This window comes from Eublepharis macularius, chromosome 11, assembly GCF_028583425.1.
Source record: "Eublepharis macularius isolate TG4126 chromosome 11, MPM_Emac_v1.0, whole genome shotgun sequence".
In the NCBI taxonomy this organism is placed as follows: Eukaryota; Metazoa; Chordata; class Lepidosauria; order Squamata; family Eublepharidae; genus Eublepharis; species Eublepharis macularius.
The window spans coordinates 53092679-53114557 of NC_072800.1; the positions used below are offsets into that span (position 1 = coordinate 53092679).

Consider the following 21879-nt stretch of genomic DNA (forward strand, 5'->3'; position numbering starts at 1 on the left):
CAAAGGGGTCTCGAGGCCGGGATCAGGTCGGCCCAAGAGGCTGGAGTCAGCTGCTCTGTCCTCTGTGGGAAGTGTTAACAAGATTTTCTGCTCTAGAAGGACCTTCTGCCATCGGCGAGCATGAGGAAAGGGACATGCTGGTGGTGGAAGTTGCAGTGACGGACCCAGATGCTTGCTGTGGAGCCAGCAGAAGGAGGAAATTATGCTAGACGAGTTTCAGGAGTGAAGATGGTAGGGGCATAGCCCCAGTGGCAGATGGTGCTGATGCGTATGTGGCTTCAGATCATCCATGCTGGCCTGAAGAGGCCTGCCCTATAGCATGATGCACACTAAAACACAGAGGGCATATGCATGGCTGTGGGGGCCCTGGGTTCAGCCTCTGTTCTTACACCATTGGTGTTTTACACTCAAGCAGAACCCAGGCTAGCACATCTCAGGGCCTGAGCTGGTTGGGACAGTGGCCTTCATGGCCACAGCCATGAAGCAGGCAGGTTGCCAGTCCTCACACACAGTCGGCTTTAGTCCCTGTGACATGGCAATAAGGGTTAGGCCTTAATGGGCTTGATGCTCCCTCCCTTTTTGTTCGGTACCTGGATATAATGTAAAGGGCATAATGACTTATCTAGTGCTGCATGGTTGCAGTGTGATGAGGAATTCAGTGCATGGGGGCCAGCCTCAAGCCTGGCTTACCCTGGGATAGGATACACCAGCAGCTTGGGCTGCAGGTGATGTCTCCTGCAATACCAACACGGGATCGCTTTGACAGCAGTCACTTTGTTCATAGGGCTGCTGTTGATCCTAGTATCTGTGTCCCTGGTGGTGCAGTCCATTCAGCCCTGGATGCTTTGTTGGGAGTTCACCTCACAAGGGGTAGTGCTAGAAAATTCTGTAGATCTGGCCATGAACGCCCAATCTGAGGTGCTCCCCAACATCTTCATGGCTTGCAAACATCAGGGGCATGGAGGTAGGCCTGGTGGGAAGCTGAGTGGTGGTCCCAACAACAAACTGGAGAGGAGACCTGACCCATAAATCTGTAGGTTCTTAGAGGTTGTTGGCTGCATATTCCAGGTGCCAGGATCCCCCTTTATTTGCTAGTGGGTTTCACATGGATGTTGGATCCCTGTTCAGGGTCCTGGTACAAAATAGCAAGGGAGTGTGCTGAGGGCAGGGTGCTGCTCCCCCTTTTTGATGTCCCTCTTTTTCTGCGTATAGGTCCTTTGACCAGCAGTCAAGGTGGCTCGGTGATGTGGGGTCTGCAATTAAATGGCGAAATGTGACATGGAGCCTGCCTTTCACTCACCAGTTCATCTCAGAGATTTTGTGTCATTGGGTTTCCCTTCATAGGGCAATATATCTTACAGTCAGGGCTCTTCGAAGGGAGTGCTCTGTCTTATAGTGCCCTTTGAGCGCTTCAGCTCTTTTTGCAAGTGAGGGCTCTGCAGGTTCTGGCCATTGCGAGGGTTAATTTTGCCTATAGAGTGATGGCACCTGATAGAAAGTTTCTTGGGACCCCTACTTGAGGCCATAGGTGCTTCATCACAGGCTTAAGTTTTGTAGTAGTATCAGGGAGGATTTGGCAGTGTAGGATGAGTTAAGTTTCCCAACTGCTTTAACAGACTTGCCTTTTGGAAGGAGGACCCGCTCTTAGAGGCAGAGTTTTCAGGTTAGCTCTGATGCTACTTGGTTTCCAGATCTTAGTGGTAGTGTTTTGTGGTAAGGGAGTTTTGTCTGCCACATTGTTCACTTTTGGTGTGACAATTCAAGGGGCAGTCCATGTTCTGAAGTCACCCCCCCCCAAAGAGTTATGCAGACCATTTATGCTCTTATGCTGCAGTTTAGGTGGAAAGAGGGGGGGTCACCTGGGTGACCGCAGGGTCATGGCATGCCCATTTCCTGTTGCACTCCAGCCGGTAGTGGGCTTAATGGCTCAAGGGGAGGTTTTTTTTTTTTATAAATTTTTTTATTTTTCATAGCTACAAAACACTACACCAGACTATCTCAAGGAAAGGGGAGAGGGAAGGGACAAAGGGAGGTGGAAAAAAGAAAAGGGGGGGGAATGAACTACAAACACTAAACACTACACTTCAATGTTTCCCTTCATACTGTCATAATACAAAAATAGCTCCATAGAATAATGATGGAGTGGTTAATCATACAGAGAATAAACATTTCAAATTCTGATTAAACTTTCCTCCCCCTTCTAGGTCCCGGACGCAATTCTCTCTGTGCAACTGCTGTTGCGATGCTCTCCTCCTCCTCCCCCCCCCTCCGGCTCCTCCTTTTCTTCGTTCTTGGTGCAGCAGAGTTCTGGGTTTTTATTCTCAAAATCCTTTAGTTGATCTTCTGATAATATCTTATAGGCCTGATCTTTATATCTGAACCATATTCCTTCCGGGAATAACCATTTGTACTTTATTCCATGGTCCCTCAGAAGAACTGCAAACTTTTTATATTTAAAACGCCGTTTCCGGACTAGAAATGGAACGTCCTTCAAAATCTTGACTTTCAAACCCATAAAGTCCAAATCCGCATTGTATGAGTTATATAGGATGGTGTCCCGAATCTTTTTAGATGAAAAGTCAATAATGATCTCACGAGGCAACTGTCGCTTTGTTGCATATTTTGAAGAAGCCCGGCGGACCTCCAAAATGGCGCTTTTAACCTCTTCTTTAGTCGTCCTCGCGGGTGTCGCCAGTAGTTCCGAGACCAAATCCCACAGATCCTCATTTTCCTCCTCTTTCACGTTTTGGAGACGCAAAATTGTCTGCGTTCGTTCCACCTGTAGCCCGATCAGCTGGTTCTCCACCAACTTCAGCTCCTTTTTTGTAGCCTTCACAAGTGACGCACTTTCCAGAGCAGACTTTTCTGCCCCCCCCCCCCCCGCTGCTGCCTTAATGGTTTTCACCTCGCTTTCAATTAAGCCCACCCTTTGATCAGTTTCGTTCAGCTTGTCAACAAAGGGTTTTATAGCTTCCACCACCGCCCTGCGTACCAACTCTTCGAGCGACTCCCCCTTCTGCAAGGTAGCAGAGATTGACTTACCGAGAGCGGGACTTTGCTTCTTTGCTGCCATTTTGGGGGGGGGGGGCGCCAACAAAATTCTGGAACTCAACGAAGGGGAAGAGCGAGTCTTCTTCAGATCAACCTCTCCTTCACAAACGCTTGTAGAACAGAAGGGATTCGCTTGTTTACAGGCTTCCGCCTGTTTCTTTTACTTGCCGTTTCTCGTTGCCCGGCGGCACTCGAGGCGCCGCGCACATCTGCCGGCCTCCATAGGGACAAACGGGCAAGTCCCCCCCCGCATTGATTTCGGGGAGTTCTTCCCGCCGCGTCCCGGACCCTGGCTCCCTCCCTGGGAGTCCTGGGGGCTAATCCTTGCGGATCAGCCGCCCGGTCAGGGTGCCCGGTCGTTTCCTCCCGGACCAGCCGAGAGGAGCGTCCGGCATGGCTGAGAAAACGAAACCGAATCGGCTCAAGGGGAGTTGTGGTCCTCTGCCTCAGGTCATCTCACAGGGCATGTCCCCTTTTCCCTACAGGCTCACGCAGGCTTGTACCACCCAGGCAAGTAGTGGCCTGATGCTTAGAGGGGAGGTGTAGACTTCCACCTCATGTACTGGTCATTCGCCTGAAGGGTGTTGACCTTGAATTACAGAGCACGGCCCTTTCCTTACAGGGTCACACAGGCTTGCACCGCCCGGGCAAGTAGTGGCCTGATGCTTTGAGGGAAGGTGCGGACTTCTACCTCACATTATCCTGGAGGGTGTTGACCTTGAATTACAGGGCACGGCCCTTTCCTTACAGGGTCACACAGGCTTGCACCGCCTGGGCAAGTAGTGGCCTGATGATTGGAGGGGAGGTGCAGTCCTCCATCTCATGTGCTGGTCATTCACCTGGATGGTAATGACTTTGGATTTTGGGGAGGGCTGGGGCATTATTGGTTGTTCCCCAGCTTACTGAATTTGCCAATCTATACAGAGGTGATGGGGTCTACCTATCAGTTGCTGGCTGTGACATATTTCTGGATGATTTACGGCAAGGGCTGAGGTTGGCCATAAGCCACCTGTGGGGTGCAAGGGCCTAAGCAAAGGTTTGGCCCTAGCGGTGGCAGGTTAGGATGGGGAAATGAGCAGGACAGTGACCCCCTTGGCACATGCCCATTGGTGGGGAATTGGAGTCTGTCAGGAGCGACTGGTGGGCTCCAAGGCAGCCAATTGTGAGGGCAGACTACCACGTGGCTCCCCTGTACAAGTAAGGCACTTCTGCTGTACGGCAAGGTGCTGCAGGCTTGGAGGGGGAACCATTTGCCTGGCTGGCCGGGTACCAGCCATGCGTTGTATGGCTCACCCCCGCAGCAGTGGGGGCTTGCCCAGACAGGTCAAGGCAGAGGTCATGGGTGACCCCAGGGCTTGACCTGTACCGCTAGTTAGTTAGATCCCTTGCCGTATTGATAGTTTATGTTGAAATTAATAAAGTGGCCCAATTTTATACCCAAGCTTTGTGTCTGCCTTTTATTTCGACTGTGGGGGGAGGCAATAATATCTGTCTGAGACACAGTTGCATAAAATCAAGAAACTAGGCTGCTCTGTGGAGATGATAAATTTCATAATTGTTCTTGTAGGACTGATGGTGGGACTGGTAAAAGTACACTGTTCCTTGTATGTCAGGTAATTGATAATGTTCTTTCATTCTCTTAAAAGTTATATGTATTTTCTTGAAGGAAGGGAAAAGGGATGTGGTGCAATATAAATGTTTTTCCTGGAATGCACTTCAGATGACTGCTTAACAAATCAACGAAGAAATCCCAGGTGGCTGGTACTATGGAAGAACCCTCACTTCTACTGAGAACTATGTATGCTATAGAAAAGCTAATTAAAATATTTTATAGGATGGGGTAATTATTAGTCATTGTAGCACTTTGTCTATTAACCCAGACACTCCGAAGTGCTATAAACCTCACTGTACTTAAAGAAAGGAAAAACAACAGCTAGTCTTACAAGACCTTTTCTTTTTATATATAGTCATGTATTTTATTTAAAAGAAGAATAAACAATAAACAGCAAACAGTACATAAGAGATAAAAACAGATATATCAGAGTAATTAAACTACATAATATTTCTCCTCTCCATACCCATGCATACTTAAGATACTTTACATTCAACAATTTATATTTTACATTTTATATTCAACATTATTATGTTCAGCCTATTAGATTACTAATTTAACTATTTAACTTAACAATTGATCTATTGTAATATTAATTATTCTTAATTTTCCTTAGTTTATAGCAAAATTTGGTGTAGTGGTTAAGAGTGGAGAGCCAAGTTTGATTCCCCACTCCTCCTCTTGAAGCCAGCTGGGTGACCTTGGGTCAGTCATAGCTTCTCAGAGCTATCTCAGCCTCAGCCACCTCACAGGGTGATTGTTGTGAGGATAATAATAGCACACTTTGTAAACTGCTCTGAGTGGGTGTTAAGTCATCCCGAAGGGCGATATATAAATCAAATGTTGTTGTTGTTGTTAACATAATATTAAAAAAAAGCTTTCCATTTTTTCTGAAATTCTTGGATTGGTGTATTATGTATATAAGAAGTTAATTTTACCATTGCCACATATTCATACGATTTATTCATCCAATCAATCATACCTGGACAAGATTCTGCTTTCCATTTTTTGCATATACTACTCTTGCCACTGTCACTTTAAAAAGTTTGCTATGCTCTTTCATTATATTACTGTTTTACAAGACATGCTTAGGATTGCAAACCTAATTTAATGTTCACATCAATGTGATGTTTTTCAGATCCTGTAATTAAGAACTGGCAAAGCCTAACTGCAGACTGTCCCAGTAGTGATCCATCAGAAACAAAATATACTGGGGTACTAAGACACTACCAAATTTCATAGTGCATGAGCATGTCTCATGCATTTAATTGAAAGAGGAGCACAACTTTCCTGCTCCTGCCCCAAGTATAACAACAACAACAATAATAATGAGACTGCCTCCCCCATTATATCACCCGCAGGACTTTGTGCTCTGTGGATAAGCAGTTCTTGGTGGTCCCTGGCCCAAGGGACACTTGTTTGGCCTCAACTAGGGCCAGTCTTTTTTGCCCTGGCTCCAGCATGGTGGAATGCACTCTTATTGGAGATTTAGGCCCTGCAGGACCTGTTACAGTTTCACAGGGCCTGTAAAATGGAGACGTTCTGCCAGGCCTTTGGCTGACAGCCAGCAAATTGTCCCCTTCCCTGACTGCCATGCCCCACCTGTGACCGCCCTGGGCCTTGTATTATGGCTGTGTCCGTGGTCTTTGTGGTAGTTTTATAACAGCCGTGTACTGTTACAGGTGCCTGGATTTGGTTTGTTAAGTTAGTTTTATGTTTTTATGATTTTTAATGTATATTTTATGTTGTAAGCCGCCCTGAGCCTGTTCGTGGGGAGGGCAGGTTATAAATCAAATAGCATAAATAAATAAATAAATAAATAAATAAATAAATAAATAAATAACCCCCAACACACCAGGAAATAGGTGAGTTATCCCCCTGATGAAAAATGTAGAGAGTTACAAATTGAGCCCTAACCTGAAAGAACCAAGCTCCTTATCAGGATTTCTAAGGTGAGTGGAAAAAGAGGTTGACCACATACAAGCATATTACCAAACAGTGATCAGAACAGGACAAGCATAACTTAAAATCAAGCCTTGGTCATAGCTAGAGAATGTGGCATAGTAAATCTTGGCTTCCTTACCAAACATCCATCACATCAACATTTTACAATCATCTTTATGAGAACAACTAAGTATGACGGCATGATGACAGACCTAAAAGAGAATGAAATATGACCAATCCACAGCATTTTAAAATTCTTTTATGAGGTTTAGGAAAAGATCCTAACTGGGAAGACAATCATTCTGTTTTAACTCCCGTCTAAATAATAATACATCTGTTGTCTCTACTTACAAACTTTCTACCTCGTCTAACCTAGAACCAAACTACATGATATGCTTTACAGGAGTTCACCACAGGGACATGTTACTGTGGCAAGACTCCAGTGGCAATTCCTATGTAAAAACACAGCAAGGTCCTGATTTGGATTGGGACCACAGTGTTGGCGGAGGAGGGACTAATGATTTGCCCCAGATCATTTCAGGAAGCCAGAACAGTCTGAGGTTTATGGGGAGGGAGGTTATTTGCCCCGTCAGAGGTCTCCACATGCACTGAAAGCTTGCACATGCACCCTCCCCCAGCAGGGCAAACAACAACCCTTCAGCACCTGAGCCATTTTGGTTCCTAACAACTGCACACAGAGGAAGGCATGAGCCCCCCTTTCCCTATGATATGGTCGCAATCGAACTTGGCCCCTGCTCCACTTTTTCACAGAAGTTGCCACTGGGGACTTGCGGCTGTAATAGGCTGCCTGACTCTGTCGGCAACTTGTGTAAAGCTTCACGTGTAGTTTGGCCCCTGTTCTGGTCAACTTCTAATCATGATCACCCTGAGCCTCAGTGAATCTGTTTTATATTTATCTATCACAAATAGAAAGTGAAGAGAATCTGCTTAAATGAAATAAAATGTACTTTTCCCGTAAAAAGGTATTTTGAATTAAGGAGAAGGCAACATTACAAGTGTTCAGGAACAATATTTTTTATGGTTTCAGGGCTCTTTTCCTTCATGTAGTTAACAACAGGAGTATCTCACTGTACACAAGAACTAATTCAGCTGGGTCGCAGTGGCATCTGAATTTCACTCTGGAATACTATAAACAGATGCTCTGATGAGCAAAACCGTAGAAGCATGGGAGCTTTCCCTCATTTACCTTAGTGGAGATGCAGTTCCATCCAAAAGGAGTGATTAAAACTTTGAAGTGACCTGCTCCACTGAAGCAGTTCGGGGGAGGGCATGTCAGAGGGAAGGCATCTACTTGGCATGCGGAAGGTCCCAGGTTCGATCCCCAGCATGTCTGGTTTATAAAAAAGGCTCAAGTAGTAGGTGCTGTGAAAGGCCTTTACTTGAGACCCTGGAGACCCACTGCCAGTCAGAGTAAGCAATACTAACCCTGACAGATCCATGATCTGATTCAGTATAAGGCAGCTTCTTGTGTACGGTGTTCTGATCTAGGAACTTTATTAACCTGGAAGTCGTATACCAGGGATGAAGTTACAAAACAAAACAAAAATCAACTTCAACTTGATCAGCACTCTGTACATGGAGTAAGAGCATGAACAGTCAATATCATTTCTTTTAATAGGATCATTAAGTACATGGGGCATTTCCAGGACTATCTGCTTTGTGTTCGCACAAGGGACAGAATACTGTGATTCTCTTAACATGAACATATTTCTGCAGTCATTATTTTGAATTACCTCACACTTGTTTAGCAACCCACTTTCTTGCAGCCTTGACCAGATGCTTTGAATTCTTCCAGCATGCTCAGGGTGGTTGGTGTAATTGCCACACATGCACTGGTGTTTCAACATTAGTGTGTCATATACAACACCTTCAGCATAAAGACAGCATAACAAGAAATTATGAGTAAAACTTTTTAAAAAAACAGTTTACATAATGATTTACCTATTTCATTAATGATTTAATATGCCCACCTTATTCCAAAGGCTTATGGAACTGGTTGCAAAATTTCGAACTGGTAAAAAAGATAAAATTAGAAATATAAAAAATGGGCAAACAAAGAAGCCACAGAGGTGGGAAAGAAAGCACTGTTGGAGATGGAAAGATACCTCACTGTACACGTGACTTACTGATATAATACTTGTATCATTTTCCGGGTCATTTTTGCTAATGTCATTTTCATAACACATGGCAATTTCAGAAATGGTAACACATTTAGATGTCATACTCGGCTGCAATCTGCCATGACAGCCACAAACAAAGTTTGTTTCTCAAGCCTGCAAACACCATTAAGGATTCCTGGTCTGAAATAAATAAACTCTGGTTATCTGTAATGTATGGATGTATGGAGCTGAATCAGAATTTGTTTACTCCCCATAAACAGGGATTCTAAATCATAATTGAATTCTGGTTTAGAATCTGGGTTTGCAAGGATAAATAAACTCCAATTCACCCAGGTGCCTTTATTCATCCATCATGCTGAACTGAAGTTTGTTTCAAATCAGGAATCCTTATTCATGCTGTGCATAAGAAGGCAAAGAGGGAGGAGGGAGGCGAGCACACAGGCAGTAGAAGCAAGCTGCTTCCTGTTGAGGCAAACCGCAAGCTTAGTGGGGCATCTGAAGGCAGGCTTAGAACCAGAATAGACATACACCTTATGATGTTATAGCAGCTCCATCTTCAGTGCAAGTTTGTACAACCAGTAAAAAGAATCCAGGCATGTGATGTCACAGCTGCTAGGGAATCCTGATCATTGCAAGATTGGCACCACACATTGAGGTGGCTTAAACAAGGAAGTTGTATGGGGTGAGGGGCAGATACAATAAGGAAGAGGCGAAAAAACGTGATCTTCCACATTTTTTGCGCGATCTACCGGGTCATTACGGGCAGAGGTAGGCCGTGTGGAAACGGCCCTGGTTAAATATGGCTACATCTCCAATAATGAAGGTAACTGTAGACTTCTTTTAACCCTCTTAACATATTTCAGGATGCTCAAGTGTCATTATGTTGCATGCTACCGCTCCACACATGCAAACAGGGTGCCTTTCTCCAGCATAAGGAGCCTTCCTCTGTGGCAAAAAGCTCTTCCATAGAGCTTTGATAGATGCTGATAGATGTACACTATCAATAGCTGAGAAGAATAGTAGGGTGCAATCCAATAATTTCCCCTAAAAATGAACAAAATAACAGAACATGACTTTGATGCCTCACAGCATTATCCTTACGACATCGTCTCTGAAGGAAGCCCAGCTGAAGCCACTGGAGCTCACTCAAGTATATGTGCAGCTACAGTTAAAGCTTTTGTGTTACTTTTTGTCAAAACTGTACATTAATTCAGCTTGGATTGATTCACCGGTATAAATTTTAGGGCCTCACCAGACACATTCAGCTCAAACGTTTGAAACAGCAAAACAATATTTCTCTCTCCTCACCACATAATGTACTGATGAAGAAGATGCCTTGGTTTCAAATGAAATCCGAATATTCACTTCAAACATCTAAATTGATTTAGGATGTGCCAATAATTCACTTCTGCAGCTGTGGGTCACACAGCACGTGTGCTGCAGTACCACAACAGAGCAACAGAGCTGCTTTCTAAAAATAGACTCTAGGATTCCCTAACACAATCCAGCCAGTACTACTCTACCCCCCCCCCAAGAGCAAAGAGAGAAGAGACAACTGTTTTCAATTGCTGGCTGTTCTGGAATGTTAGTGGAAGATAATTATTCTGCTTGGAATGCTGTCTTCATTCAAGCCAATGGCAAAATTCCCACTGAAATGGGAAGGGCCTAGCTTTTAACCAGCTCTGTCTCTTTTTGCAAAGAGTAAGATTCTCATCTAGTCGGCTGGAGTGTAAATTCTGAATGTCCATGCACATACGGCAGAGTGAAAATTGTTCTCCAGAGAAAAATATACATTTACATTAACATATAATGTGACTATCCATAAGGCTCACAGTGGGTGACAACTTTTACGAATGTTCATTGAAACTGGAAATAAAACATAGAGCGAAAATATACCAAACTTCTCTCTAGCCAGCGAATGCCTGCCCAACTAAAAAGTTTTACATCACCCTCCAAAAATAGTCAGACTATATGGCAGGTCAGGGCTGATTTGCGCTTTTTTTCTTCAGCCCAGCTTACCTTTTTCTCACATTTTTCTCTTGATGTAGAATTTGTATAACCCTTACTGGAGAAGCCTGATAGATTCAAATCACAGCTGGGCACAGTATCACTCAAAGGAAAATGTGAAGCTCTGTGACAGTATGCTCAGCTGCATATGAGGTAAGTTTTACACAAACACTGCAGCATGAGTAAAAGGCAAGCTGAGGGTGAGCCAAGTTAAAATACAACATATACCATCAGAGGCCAAGCAGAAAGGAGAATCAACCCTCTGAAACCAAAATGGCCGTACAAAGAATGTTGGTTGAGTGATCGGTGCAAGCAGGTGCGTGATTGTTTCACTCCATGCCCAGCTCACAATTCAGTCTACAATCATTCCACCACTAAACAAGTTAGCTTGAGTTGCAAGCTGGGTGGCTGTTGAAGTGATCAAAAGACTGTGTGCTTCTGCTCATCGCACACCAGATTGATTCTCTGTGGAAAGGAAGTTCCACAGCCGGAGAAAAATCAATAAAAATTCCTCTGTGACTCAGTACTGATATTTGGGACATGAAGAGTCTCTCCTTAGTTGACTATAGAGACTAGCATGTGCTCTGTGGGAGGAAATGATGTCAGAGATATAACACATGAGGCACTTGGGAATGACAACTAGTGCTTGGTAGGATTTATCCACTTATTTATTTCACAAGTTTTTTATTCAAGATCCTTTGCCTCACCAATAATTTTCAAAATGGTCCAGGAAGCCTGGTGCACAAACTGAGCTCTCCTACCTGGAAAAGCATCCCAATGCATACTGATGGAGAAAGCAGAGCCATGTGAACATTCCTCTGTGAATCTGTTCCCTTCATTGAGATGAATGAGACACCCCATGCTCTCAAGCACTCTGCATGCACACCCTGAAACACGTGTAGTACTCCTGAGCAGAGCAATTCCCCTGTGCCTGAATTCCAAACACATCTTGGCAGATCTAGACTCAAAGGAGGTTATTCGTGCAAATGCTTGCATATGTATGACTTTATGACAAATGATTTCCTGTCCCATTCCATTGAGGAAAGGTGCATGCACAGAGAAACATTTTCACTAAATTTCCACTTGTGCTAGCTACTAGCTATGGGTAAGAGAGAAAATACTAAAAACACATGATGCTCTTTCCAACAAGTTAAAGTCATTTATGAAATTTAGAGCAGATAGACAGGAACTTTTAAAATGCTGGTGTGAATGGCCAGTTCCTCCATTAACAATGATACTATTGCATTTGCATAATTACAAGTCCCTGCTTGGCTGTAGTTCCAATATAGAAGGGAAATCAAGTGGCTTTGGATGCTCAATACAGTGCATAGCCTTTAAAAAAATATAACATTTCAATCAGTTCAATTTTATCATTTTAGTCCAAATGAGGTTTCAAAGAATCCAAATTCATTTCCAGACTCATTTTTCACCATGGATATTGCACAGGTTTTGTTAAAGAGTATCAGTCACAAAGTGGTTTATCTTTATGGCAGCACTAGTTTAGATTTTTACTTCTAACATACTGAATTAAAAGGAAAGCCAGAGCTTTTAGAAGACGAAACTGCAATCTCTCGACTCTCAAACAGTGGGCATGGCCAGCAGAACTTCATCATTTGCAAGTGCCCCAGGCATATGCTGTTTCTCATATGATGTCATTTATGTTTCAACCATGGTTTTGCTTTCCATAAAGAAGAAAACCATCTTTGGCATCGCTGATTGACATTCCTAATGGTGGCAAATGACAGGGCTTGGAATATCTATTCCAGTCATGCTATTTAGCTGTTCAACTTGGTGGTCTGTGCAAAAAAGAGGGGAGGGGGCAAAAATCCAATGTGGATGACAAAGAGAAATAAAAGGGAAAATGGTAAAGGGCACCTGTTGCTTGACTGGTGGAGTCAGTCAACACAACAGTACTAATTTATGAGTGTGTGAATATTATCCATGTGGCTTATAATTTGCACTAGCTGACTTAAAGCCAATATAACATCATAAAGTCTAGTAGGACAGAGGTTAAAATGAATGCATCACAACAGCGTAAAGAGGCATGCATGGCATTTAAATCAACTGATCCTACATGAGCTGTGCATTTATTCTGCCTATTAAAAGGAGTCTTTAGGGAGCCTTACCAGTCATGAGGCTATGTTGTAGGGGCTGATCCATGGATGGATGAGGTAATGTTGGAGCTGCTGGAGAAGACTGTGTCCTGGCAACAGGCTGACGTCTATCCAATCGTGCCATGCCAACTGCAGCCATCTGAGCCCGGTATATTTGCAATTGCTGGATACGGCAACCCTCCAGGATTCGCTGCTGACAGGAAAGAAGGGCAGCAGAGAGTAATGTGAGAAAGGATCGAGCAGAAGACTGAAAGAAACATGTCAACAAATTAAATTCATTAGGTCAGAGCTTTATCAAGCAGAGTTGGACAAAGTCCCACCTAAGACCTCTTTAACAAATCTGTCCAGCAGATGTGTTCACACTGACCCTGATTGGCTGCTTATCTCCCATATAGGGAGGAAATGGGAGCTTTGGAGAGTGGACTGTATGGCATTATGCCCTCATGAGGTCTCTTCCCTCCCCAAATCTCACCCTCCTCCGGCTCCACCTCCAAATGTCCAGGAATTTCCCAACCCAGAGCTGGCAACCCTAAAAAGAGGGAAGTTTCCTGGGTGGCACACAGTACTGGCAGGCCTAATTAGTGAGTACAAGAGGTTAACAGTGCAATCCTAAACAGAGTTTTATCATTCTAAAGCCCATTGACCTCAATGGATTTCAAAGCATGAAACAATGCTTAGGACTGCACTGTGGAAAAAAATTTAATGCCAAGCAAATTATCATTGAAAATTTTAATCCTTTAGGGTAGGTAAAATGTCTTAATAGCAGTTTAAAAGAATGTATGGAATTCCCTTTATCTTAAAAATGTTGTAGATGGATTTTTTTGGCTTTAATATAGATCATTATCATGTTATAAAGTATTATTTAGGCAACATCCACACACTGCTGAATATTGCACTCTAGCAGTCATTGTCCATGAAAGAAAACCTATTTGTGAATGATTGCTGTAGCACAGCAACAGCTCAGCAGTGTTTGTTTGTTTGTTTGTTTGTTTGTTTGTTTGTTTGTTTGTTTGTTTGTTTGTTTGTTTGTTTGTTTGTTTGTTTGTTTGTTTGTTTGTTTGTTTGTTTGTTTGTTTGTTTGTTTGTTTGTTTGTTTGTTCGTTCGTTCGTTCGTTCGTTCGTTCGTTCGTTCGTTCGTTCGTTCGTTCGTTCGTTCGTTCGTTCGTTCGTTCGTTCGTTCGTTCGTTCGTTCGTTCGTTCGTTCGTTCGTTCGTTCGTTCGTTCGTTCGTTCGTTCGTTCGTTCGTTCGTTCGTTCGTTCGTTCGTTCGTTCGTTCGTTCGTTCGTTCGTTCGTTCGTTCGTTCGTTCGTTCGTTCGTTCGTTCGTTCGTTCGTTCGTTCGTTCGTTCGTTCGTTCGTTCGTTCGTTCGTTCGTTCGTTCGTTCGTTCGTTCGTTCGTTCGTTCGTTCGTTCGTTCGTTCGTTCGTTCGTTCGTTCGTTCGTTCGTTCGTTCGTTCGTTCGTTCGTTCGTTCGTTCGTTCGTTCGTTCGTTCGTTCGTTCGTTCGTTCGTTCGTTCGTTCGTTCGTTCGTTCGTTCGTTCGTTCGTTCGTTCGTTCGTTTGTAGTCCACCTTTCTCACTGAGACCCCACGGCAGATTACACAGTATGAGATTAGTACAATCAGTATCAAGGACATTTCATAAACAATACCATAGGATAAATAGATACAAGTTTAAGAGACATAATATTAGCAAGAATCCAATACAAAGTAGAAAAAATACTGAAGCAGAACATAATCAATTCTAGGACTAACATTAGACAACATGGAGCACTGGTGGTACATAGGAATACATATTTAAAGCAGCAGATTATATGTAAGGCAATCTAGTGATGAAATCTATGATCCCTGTCAGGGCTTGCCACCGCTGCCACTGGGCGTGGCACTGGGCGGTCTGCTCCTGGCGTCATAGGGGGGCCAGGGATTCTGCAGGACCCTGCTCTGTGGAAGGAGGGGCGGTATACCTCACCCAGACTCCCTCTCAGTCCACTCGCTGGCCTGCTCAACCTGGCCTGCTTACCCTCTGCGTCCTCTTTCGCTTCTTCCTCCCAGAGCTCTCCTCCAAACCTCCACGCTTGCATCGCACCGCTCTCACTCCACATCATCACTCCCTACTCACACCCACCACCACAGGGCTCTTCCCAGCCAGCTTTTATAGGGCTTCCTTCTACTGTCCCACCCCTCTTCCAGCCTGGTCTTGGGCTGCACCAAGCAGTCGCAGCTGGGGTAGCTGATCTGGCCCCACTGACCAGCACCAGCTGTGCCTTGTTCCCTGGCTGCCCAGCCTCCCTGCCTTGGCTGATTGCTGCAGGCCTGTCCAGCTGCAGTCCCCTGGCTAGCAGCCCGGCCTGCCTGGCTGAGCTGATGGCTGAAGGTGGGTCCAGCTGCGGCTCCTTGGCTGGTTGCCCAGGGCTTCCTGCAGAGTGCCTCCAATAGCCCCACCTGGAGTGGCTTGGCTTTTGGCAACTCCTGGGCCAGGCTACTATTTTCTAGCTGGGGCGTGGCTTTGGGTTGTTGGGGCTGCTGCTGCTTCTCCTCCTCAGGTAAGGTTTTTGGGTGGGTGACTGCTGGGCCCCCAATCCCTCTGCCCTTGCCCCCTTCTGCCTTGCTTAGTCCCCTTTCCTTCCCCAGGGGAGTGGGACTCGCTGGCCTCCTTCTGTCTCCCCCTGCCTCCTGAGGCTCTGGGCCTTTGCCCCTTGCCCCTGGCACAGGCAGGTTCTGGCTCCATTTGCCCATGGGAGGGGTTGACCTGCTGTCCCCCGGCTTCCCCCTCTGCTTGCCAGTCAGACCGGTTGACCTATTGTCTGCTGGCTGACCAGTTGACCTGCTGTTCCCTCTTGTCAAGTCTGGGGGCTGGGGCTCAGACCCCGGACACACCCCCCCACTTGGCTTTGAGTTGTGGGGGTCCGGTTCAGCCTCGAACATGCGGGACATGAAGTCCGCGTCCACATGCCGTGCCCCCTGGCGGTATTTGATGGTGAATTGGAAGGGTAGGAGGGAGAGGTACCACCGCAGCACCCTGGGGTTGTGCGCCTTCATGCGATGGAGCCACTGCAGGGGTGCATGGTCTGTCAGCAGTACAAAGGGGTTGTTGGCCAGGTAGTACTGCAGGGCCCCCACCGCCCACTTGACCGCTAGGGCCTCCCGCTCCACTGTGGCATAGCGCTTCTCGGCGGGCTGGAGCTTCCGGCTTAGGAACAGAATTGGGACATCCACGCCATCCCTCTCCTGGGTCAGCACAGCCCCGAGGCCGGTGTCCGAGGCGTCTGTGGCCAGTGTGAAGGGCTGGTCAAAGTCCGGGTTCCATAGGGCCGTGGCGTTGGAGAGGGCTAACCGCAGGTCCTTAAAAGCTGCCTCTAGTTCTGGGGTCCACCGGACTTGGTTGGGCAGCCCCTTCCTTAAGCTGTCCGTCAGTGGCGCCGCTCGGGAGGCAAAGTGGGGGATGAACCGCCCGTAATACCCCAGCAGTCCTAGGAATCGCCGAACCTGCTTCTTGGTCTTGGGCTGTGGGGCGTCGGCTATTGAGGCCACCTTGTCCGGTGGTGGCCTGACTCGTCCTCCCCCGACCACAAAGCCCAGGTATTGGAGTTCCTGGAACCCCAGGTGGCTCTTTTTTGGGTTCGCCCTTAGTCCAGCTCGTTGGAGGGCCCTTAAGACGGCTTCCAGGTGTTGGAGGTGGGTGGGCCAGTCAGGGCTGAAGATAATAATATCATCAATGTACGCCATGGCATACGCCCGGCACTCTCCCAGCACCTGGTCCACCAGCCGCTGAAAGGTGGCTGCTGCCCCATGCAGGCCAAACGGCATCTTCTTGAATTGGAAGAGGCCTTGGGGGGTGGCAAAGGCCGTCTTCTCCCGGTCCTCCGGCCGTACGGGCACCTGCCAGTAGCCCTTTGTTAAGTCCAGGGCCGACAGGTAGCGGGCGGACCCCAGGTGGTCCACCAGCACGTCTGCTCGGGGCATGGGGTAGGCGTCGAACTGGGCCACCTTATTCAGTTCACGATAGTCAATGCAAAACCGGGTGGTCCCATCTGGCTTGGGCACCAGGACTATCGGGCTCCTCCAGGCACTTCGTGAGGGTTCGATTACACCCAGCCGGAGCATCTCGTTTGTCTCCTTCTCCACTGCCTCCCACCGCTTCCTGGGGATGGGGCGCCAGGTAGCCCGGGCTGTCTGCCCCGGGCTGGTCGGGATGGCATGTTGAATAAGGCTGGTGCTGCCCGGCCTGCGGGAGAAGACCCCGGTAACCCGTGCACAGAGGTCTCGTAGCTGGGCCCGTTGAGCTGGATCGAGCTGGGGGTCTACCTTGGGCTCCTCGAACTCCGGGGCTTCGGAGGTCCATGGCAGCTCACTGTCAGGAAGCTCTAACGGGTCCTCAGCCACGCCACACTCCTCTTCTGGGCGCTCATGCCACCGCTTCAGGAGATTCACATGCAGGGTCCTCCGCCGACGCCGGCCAACCCCGCACTGGACTTCGTAAGTAGTGGGGCCCAGCACCCTCCGAATCGGGTAGGGGCCCCTCCATGGGTCCCCTTCCTCTCTGGGGAATACCGAGTGGTGCACCAGGACCTTCTCTCCCACCTGGAAGGCCCTCATCCGTGCACCCCGGTCGTAGGTGGCTTTCTGCTTCGCCTGGGTGCGAGTCAGTCTGCGGTTCGCCTCGGCTTGGGACTGTTGCACCCGGTTACGGAGTTGGCTTATGTACTCCCGTGTGGTGGGCGCAGGGCTGCTGGCCTGGGGCGCCCAGCGTTCTGTCAGCCGGGAGAGCATCCCTCTTGGCTTGCGCCCATACAGCAGCTCGAACGGGCTGAAGCCAGTGGAGGCCTGCGGGGTCTCCCTGAGGGCAAACATGAGTGGGTCGATGTACAGGTCCCACTGATGAGGCTTCTCCCGTGTCATCTTCTTCAGGGCCTCTTTGATGGTCTGGTTCAGCCGCTCTGCCAAACCGTCTGTCTGAGGGTGGTAAGCCGAGGTGAACACCTGCCGGATCCCCAAACTCTGGCAGAGTTGGCGCATGGCGGTGGCACGGAACGGGCCTCCTCGATCTGTCAAGATTTCATCCGGCAGCCCCACCATCGCGAAGAACTTGGACAGTGCCCGGACCACCCCCGGGGTCTGCATAGTCCTCAGCGGGATGACCTCAGGGAACCGTGTGGCATAGTCCACAATCACCAGGGCAAAGCGGTGGCCCCGGGGTGTGCGTGGCAGCGGTCCGATGAAGTCCATCGCGATGCGTTGGAAGGGCGTCCCCAGGACGGGTAGTGGGGAGAGGGGGGCCTTCGGTGGGCAGCGGGCTGCCACCCGCTGGCAGGTGGGACACGAGCGGCAGTGGGCCTTCACGTCGGCATTCACGGAGGGCCAGTAGAACTGCTCAAGGATCTTCTTCAGGGTCTTGTGGTGCCCCAGATGCCCGGCCCACGCATGCTCATGGGCCGTGCGGAGGACTTCGGCCCGGTAGGCAGTCGGCACCAATAGCTGGCGGACCTCCCCCTGGCCACTTGGGGCGCGAGCTATGCGAACCCAAACCCCTCCTTGCTTCTCGATGCGCGGGAGCCGTTGGGACCTCCGCTCATCCCGCACTAGCTCCTCCTCACGAGCTGCCGTCTCTCGTAAGCGCTGCAAGGACTCATCTGCCCCTTGGGCGTCACAGAATGGGCGATCGGCCGGGGGCCCAGCTGGGTCTCCAGTCCGTGGTTCTGCTCCTGGTCTGGTGGAGGGACCCTCTCCCGGGTCGTCGGCCTCCTCCACTTGCAGAGCGGTGGCAACTTGGGGGTCTGTCAATTCCCCTGCCGCCTTCAGCTGAGACTCGGCGATCCCTGGGGTGTCTTCTCCCAATTTCTTCGCTGCCTGCTGGAGGAGCCTGAAGAACCCCGGGGCATCTCTTCCCAGCAGCATTGGCACGGGTAGGTGAGCTAACTGGGCAACTTCCATTTGGTGGCAGACCCCTAGGTACTCTATCGTGATTAGGGCCGTAGGGTACGGCTGGGTGCGGCCCATCACATCCGTCACCGGTATCCAGCGGTGCACTGGGGTAGCAGCTGGGAGGAGCTGGGGCCGAATTGCTGAGACTGCACTCCCAGAGTCTAACAGGGCTTGTAGGATCAGCCGGCCTATCTTCACGGTGGCGCATAGACTCTGCACCTGCTTGCCAGGCGGTGGGTTATTTTCCCAAACGAGGGCACAAACCCTTGGCAAGGCCTCTGTGAGCGCGCCGGCTTGCAACCGCAGCTCCGCTGTCTGTGCTAGTTCCACTGGAGCGGCTGGGTAGGCTGCCTCCAGCTTTCCCCACATCCTATCCTGGCGTTCCTCCAGCCACAGTCCAAGCTCCGCTGGGGCGGCGGCCTTGGGAGGCCGCCCCTTGACTGGCGCCTGCGTCGGAACGTCTCTCCCCGTACGGGCCACCAACTTGTCAGGGCTTGCCACCGCTGCCACTGGGCGTGGCACTGGGCGGTCTGCTCCTGGCGTCATAGGGGGGCCAGGGATTCTGCAGGACCCTGCTCTGTGGAAGGAGGGGCGGTATACCTCACCCAGACTCCCTCTCAGTCCACTCGCTGGCCTGCTCAACCTGGCCTGCTTACCCTCTGCGTCCTCTTTCGCTTCTTCCTCCCAGAGCTCTCCTCCAAACCTCCACGCTTGCATCGCACCGCTCTCACTCCACATCATCACTCCCTACTCACACCCACCACCACAGGGCTCTTCCCAGCCAGCTTTTATAGGGCTTCCTTCTACTGTCCCACCCCTCTTCCAGCCTGGTCTTGGGCTGCACCAAGCAGTCGCAGCTGGGGTAGCTGATCTGGCCCCACTGACCAGCACCAGCTGTGCCTTGTTCCCTGGCTGCCCAGCCTCCCTGCCTTGGCTGATTGCTGCAGGCCTGTCCAGCTGCAGTCCCCTGGCTAGCAGCCCGGCCTGCCTGGCTGAGCTGATGGCTGAAGGTGGGTCCAGCTGCGGCTCCTTGGCTGGTTGCCCAGGGCTTCCTGCAGAGTGCCTCCAATAGCCCCACCTGGAGTGGCTTGGCTTTTGGCAACTCCTGGGCCAGGCTACTATTTTCTAGCTGGGGCGTGGCTTTGGGTTGTTGGGGCTGCTGCTGCTTCTCCTCCTCAGGTAAGGTTTTTGGGTGGGTGACTGCTGGGCCCCCAATCCCTCTGCCCTTGCCCCCTTCTGCCTTGCTTAGTCCCCTTTCCTTCCCCAGGGGAGTGGGACTCGCTGGCCTCCTTCTGTCTCCCCCTGCCTCCTGAGGCTCTGGGCCTTTGCCCCTTGCCCCTGGCACAGGCAGGTTCTGGCTCCATTTGCCCATGGGAGGGGTTGACCTGCTGTCCCCCGGCTTCCCCCTCTGCTTGCCAGTCAGACCGGTTGACCTATTGTCTGCTGGCTGACCAGTTGACCTGCTGTTCCCTCTTGTCAAGTCTGGGGGCTGGGGCTCAGACCCCGGACAATCCCAACTCATTAGCGAAGCATCTGAGACCCCTTCCCTACAATACAGCCCTCCCATTTGAGTAAAAAGCCTTTTTGAATAGTTTGGTTTTGCATCGTTTATGAAAAGCCAGGAGAGTGAGGGCTCTTCTGACTTCCTCAGGCAGGTCATTCCACAAGATAGGGGCACCACAGAGAAAGCCCATGTACGGGCTGCTGCTGACTTCAACTGTGTGCAGCCTGGAACCTGCAGGAGACCCTGTTCAGTTGAGCAAAGCTGCCGTGGAGGAACATAGGGAGGGAGGCAGTCCCATAGATATGCCGGACCAAAGCCATGAAGAACTTTGTATGTAATAACTAATACCTTGAACTGTGCACGGTAAATGATGGGTAGCCAGTGGAGCGACTGTAGGATGGGAGTGATGTTCATGCTCCTGCTCGCTCCTGATAACAGTCGAGCTGCAGCATTTTGCACTAATTGGAGGCTCCTAGTTAACTTAGATGGGAGACCTATGTATAGAGCATTACAATAGTCAAGCCTTGACGTTACCATAGCATGGATCCAATTGGCCAGGTCAGCCATGTCAAGATAAGAAGCCATCTTCCAGGCTAGAGTGAGGTTTTAGTAAGCATTTTTTGCTGCTGCCTTCACTTGTTTTTCTAGTAATAACGCTGGATCCAGTGTAACCCCTAGGCTTTTAACTGAGTCTGCAAGGGTCAGACAAACTCCATCGAAAGTTGGGGAGTACAATGTTCTTCAAGATCTCTGCTTTTCCAACAAGCATCACTTTGGTCGTGTCTGGGTTCAATTTCATTTTGTTGCTTTTCAACCATTTCACCACAGCTGTCAGGCAGTGATCTAAGGTTTCCACTGCATCCTGTGGGGACCTGGATAGCAAGATATAGAGTTGGGTGTCATCTGCATATTGATGACATTCAGTTCCATAGCTGTGAATGAGTTCTCCTAAAGGTTTTAAGTAGAGGTTGAATAACATGGGAGATAAGATTGCGCCCTGTGAAACCCCGCAAGATAGTTCCCATTCTGGAAATAGTTGATCTCCAATGGCCACCCTCTGAGTCCGCTCCAAGAGAAATTATTTAAACCAGTCCAGGCCAATCCTTTGATGCCCACTTTTGTTTCTAAACACCTCAACAGGATGGCATGGTCTACTGTGTCAAAGGCTGCAGATAGATCCAAAAGAAGCAATAAGGATGCATGACCTTTGTCTATATTCAGACAGAGATCATCCACTAATGCTACTAGTGCTGTCTCTGTCCCATGCCCTGGTCTGAAACCTGACTGGAAAGGGTCCAGAGCACTAGAGCTATCCAAGAAGATATGGAGTTGGTCAGCTACTGCTCTCTCAATCACTTTGCCCAGAAAGGGCATATTGGAGACTGGGCAATAATTGGCCACATCAGTTTTGTCTAGGGATGGTTTTTTAAGTAGCGGGTGGATAACCGCCTGTTTGAGCTGCCAGGGAAGCTGCCCTGAGGTAGTGAATGATTTACAATAGACCTCAGTGGTTCACTTATGTGGTCCTTACTTGATTTTAACAGCCAGGATGGGCAAGGATCGAGTACACAAGTAGTGGTTTTCATA

The 21879-nt window shown here is 48.8% G+C and overlaps 1 protein-coding gene across 1 annotated transcript in view; it reads right to left on the reverse strand.

The window, feature by feature from the left end:
* The window catches only part of HDAC9 (histone deacetylase 9), a 572443-nt gene that overhangs the window by 189828 nt on the left and 360736 nt on the right, over window positions 1-21879 (reverse strand). Inside the window, exons 13-14 of the mRNA XM_054990743.1 lie at window positions 12882-13059; window positions 8362-8495 (exon numbers count right to left, since the gene is read on the reverse strand). Of these exons, the coding sequence (XP_054846718.1) occupies window positions 8362-8495; window positions 12882-13059 (312 nt within the window). The remainder of the gene's footprint in view (window positions 1-8361; window positions 8496-12881; window positions 13060-21879) is intronic.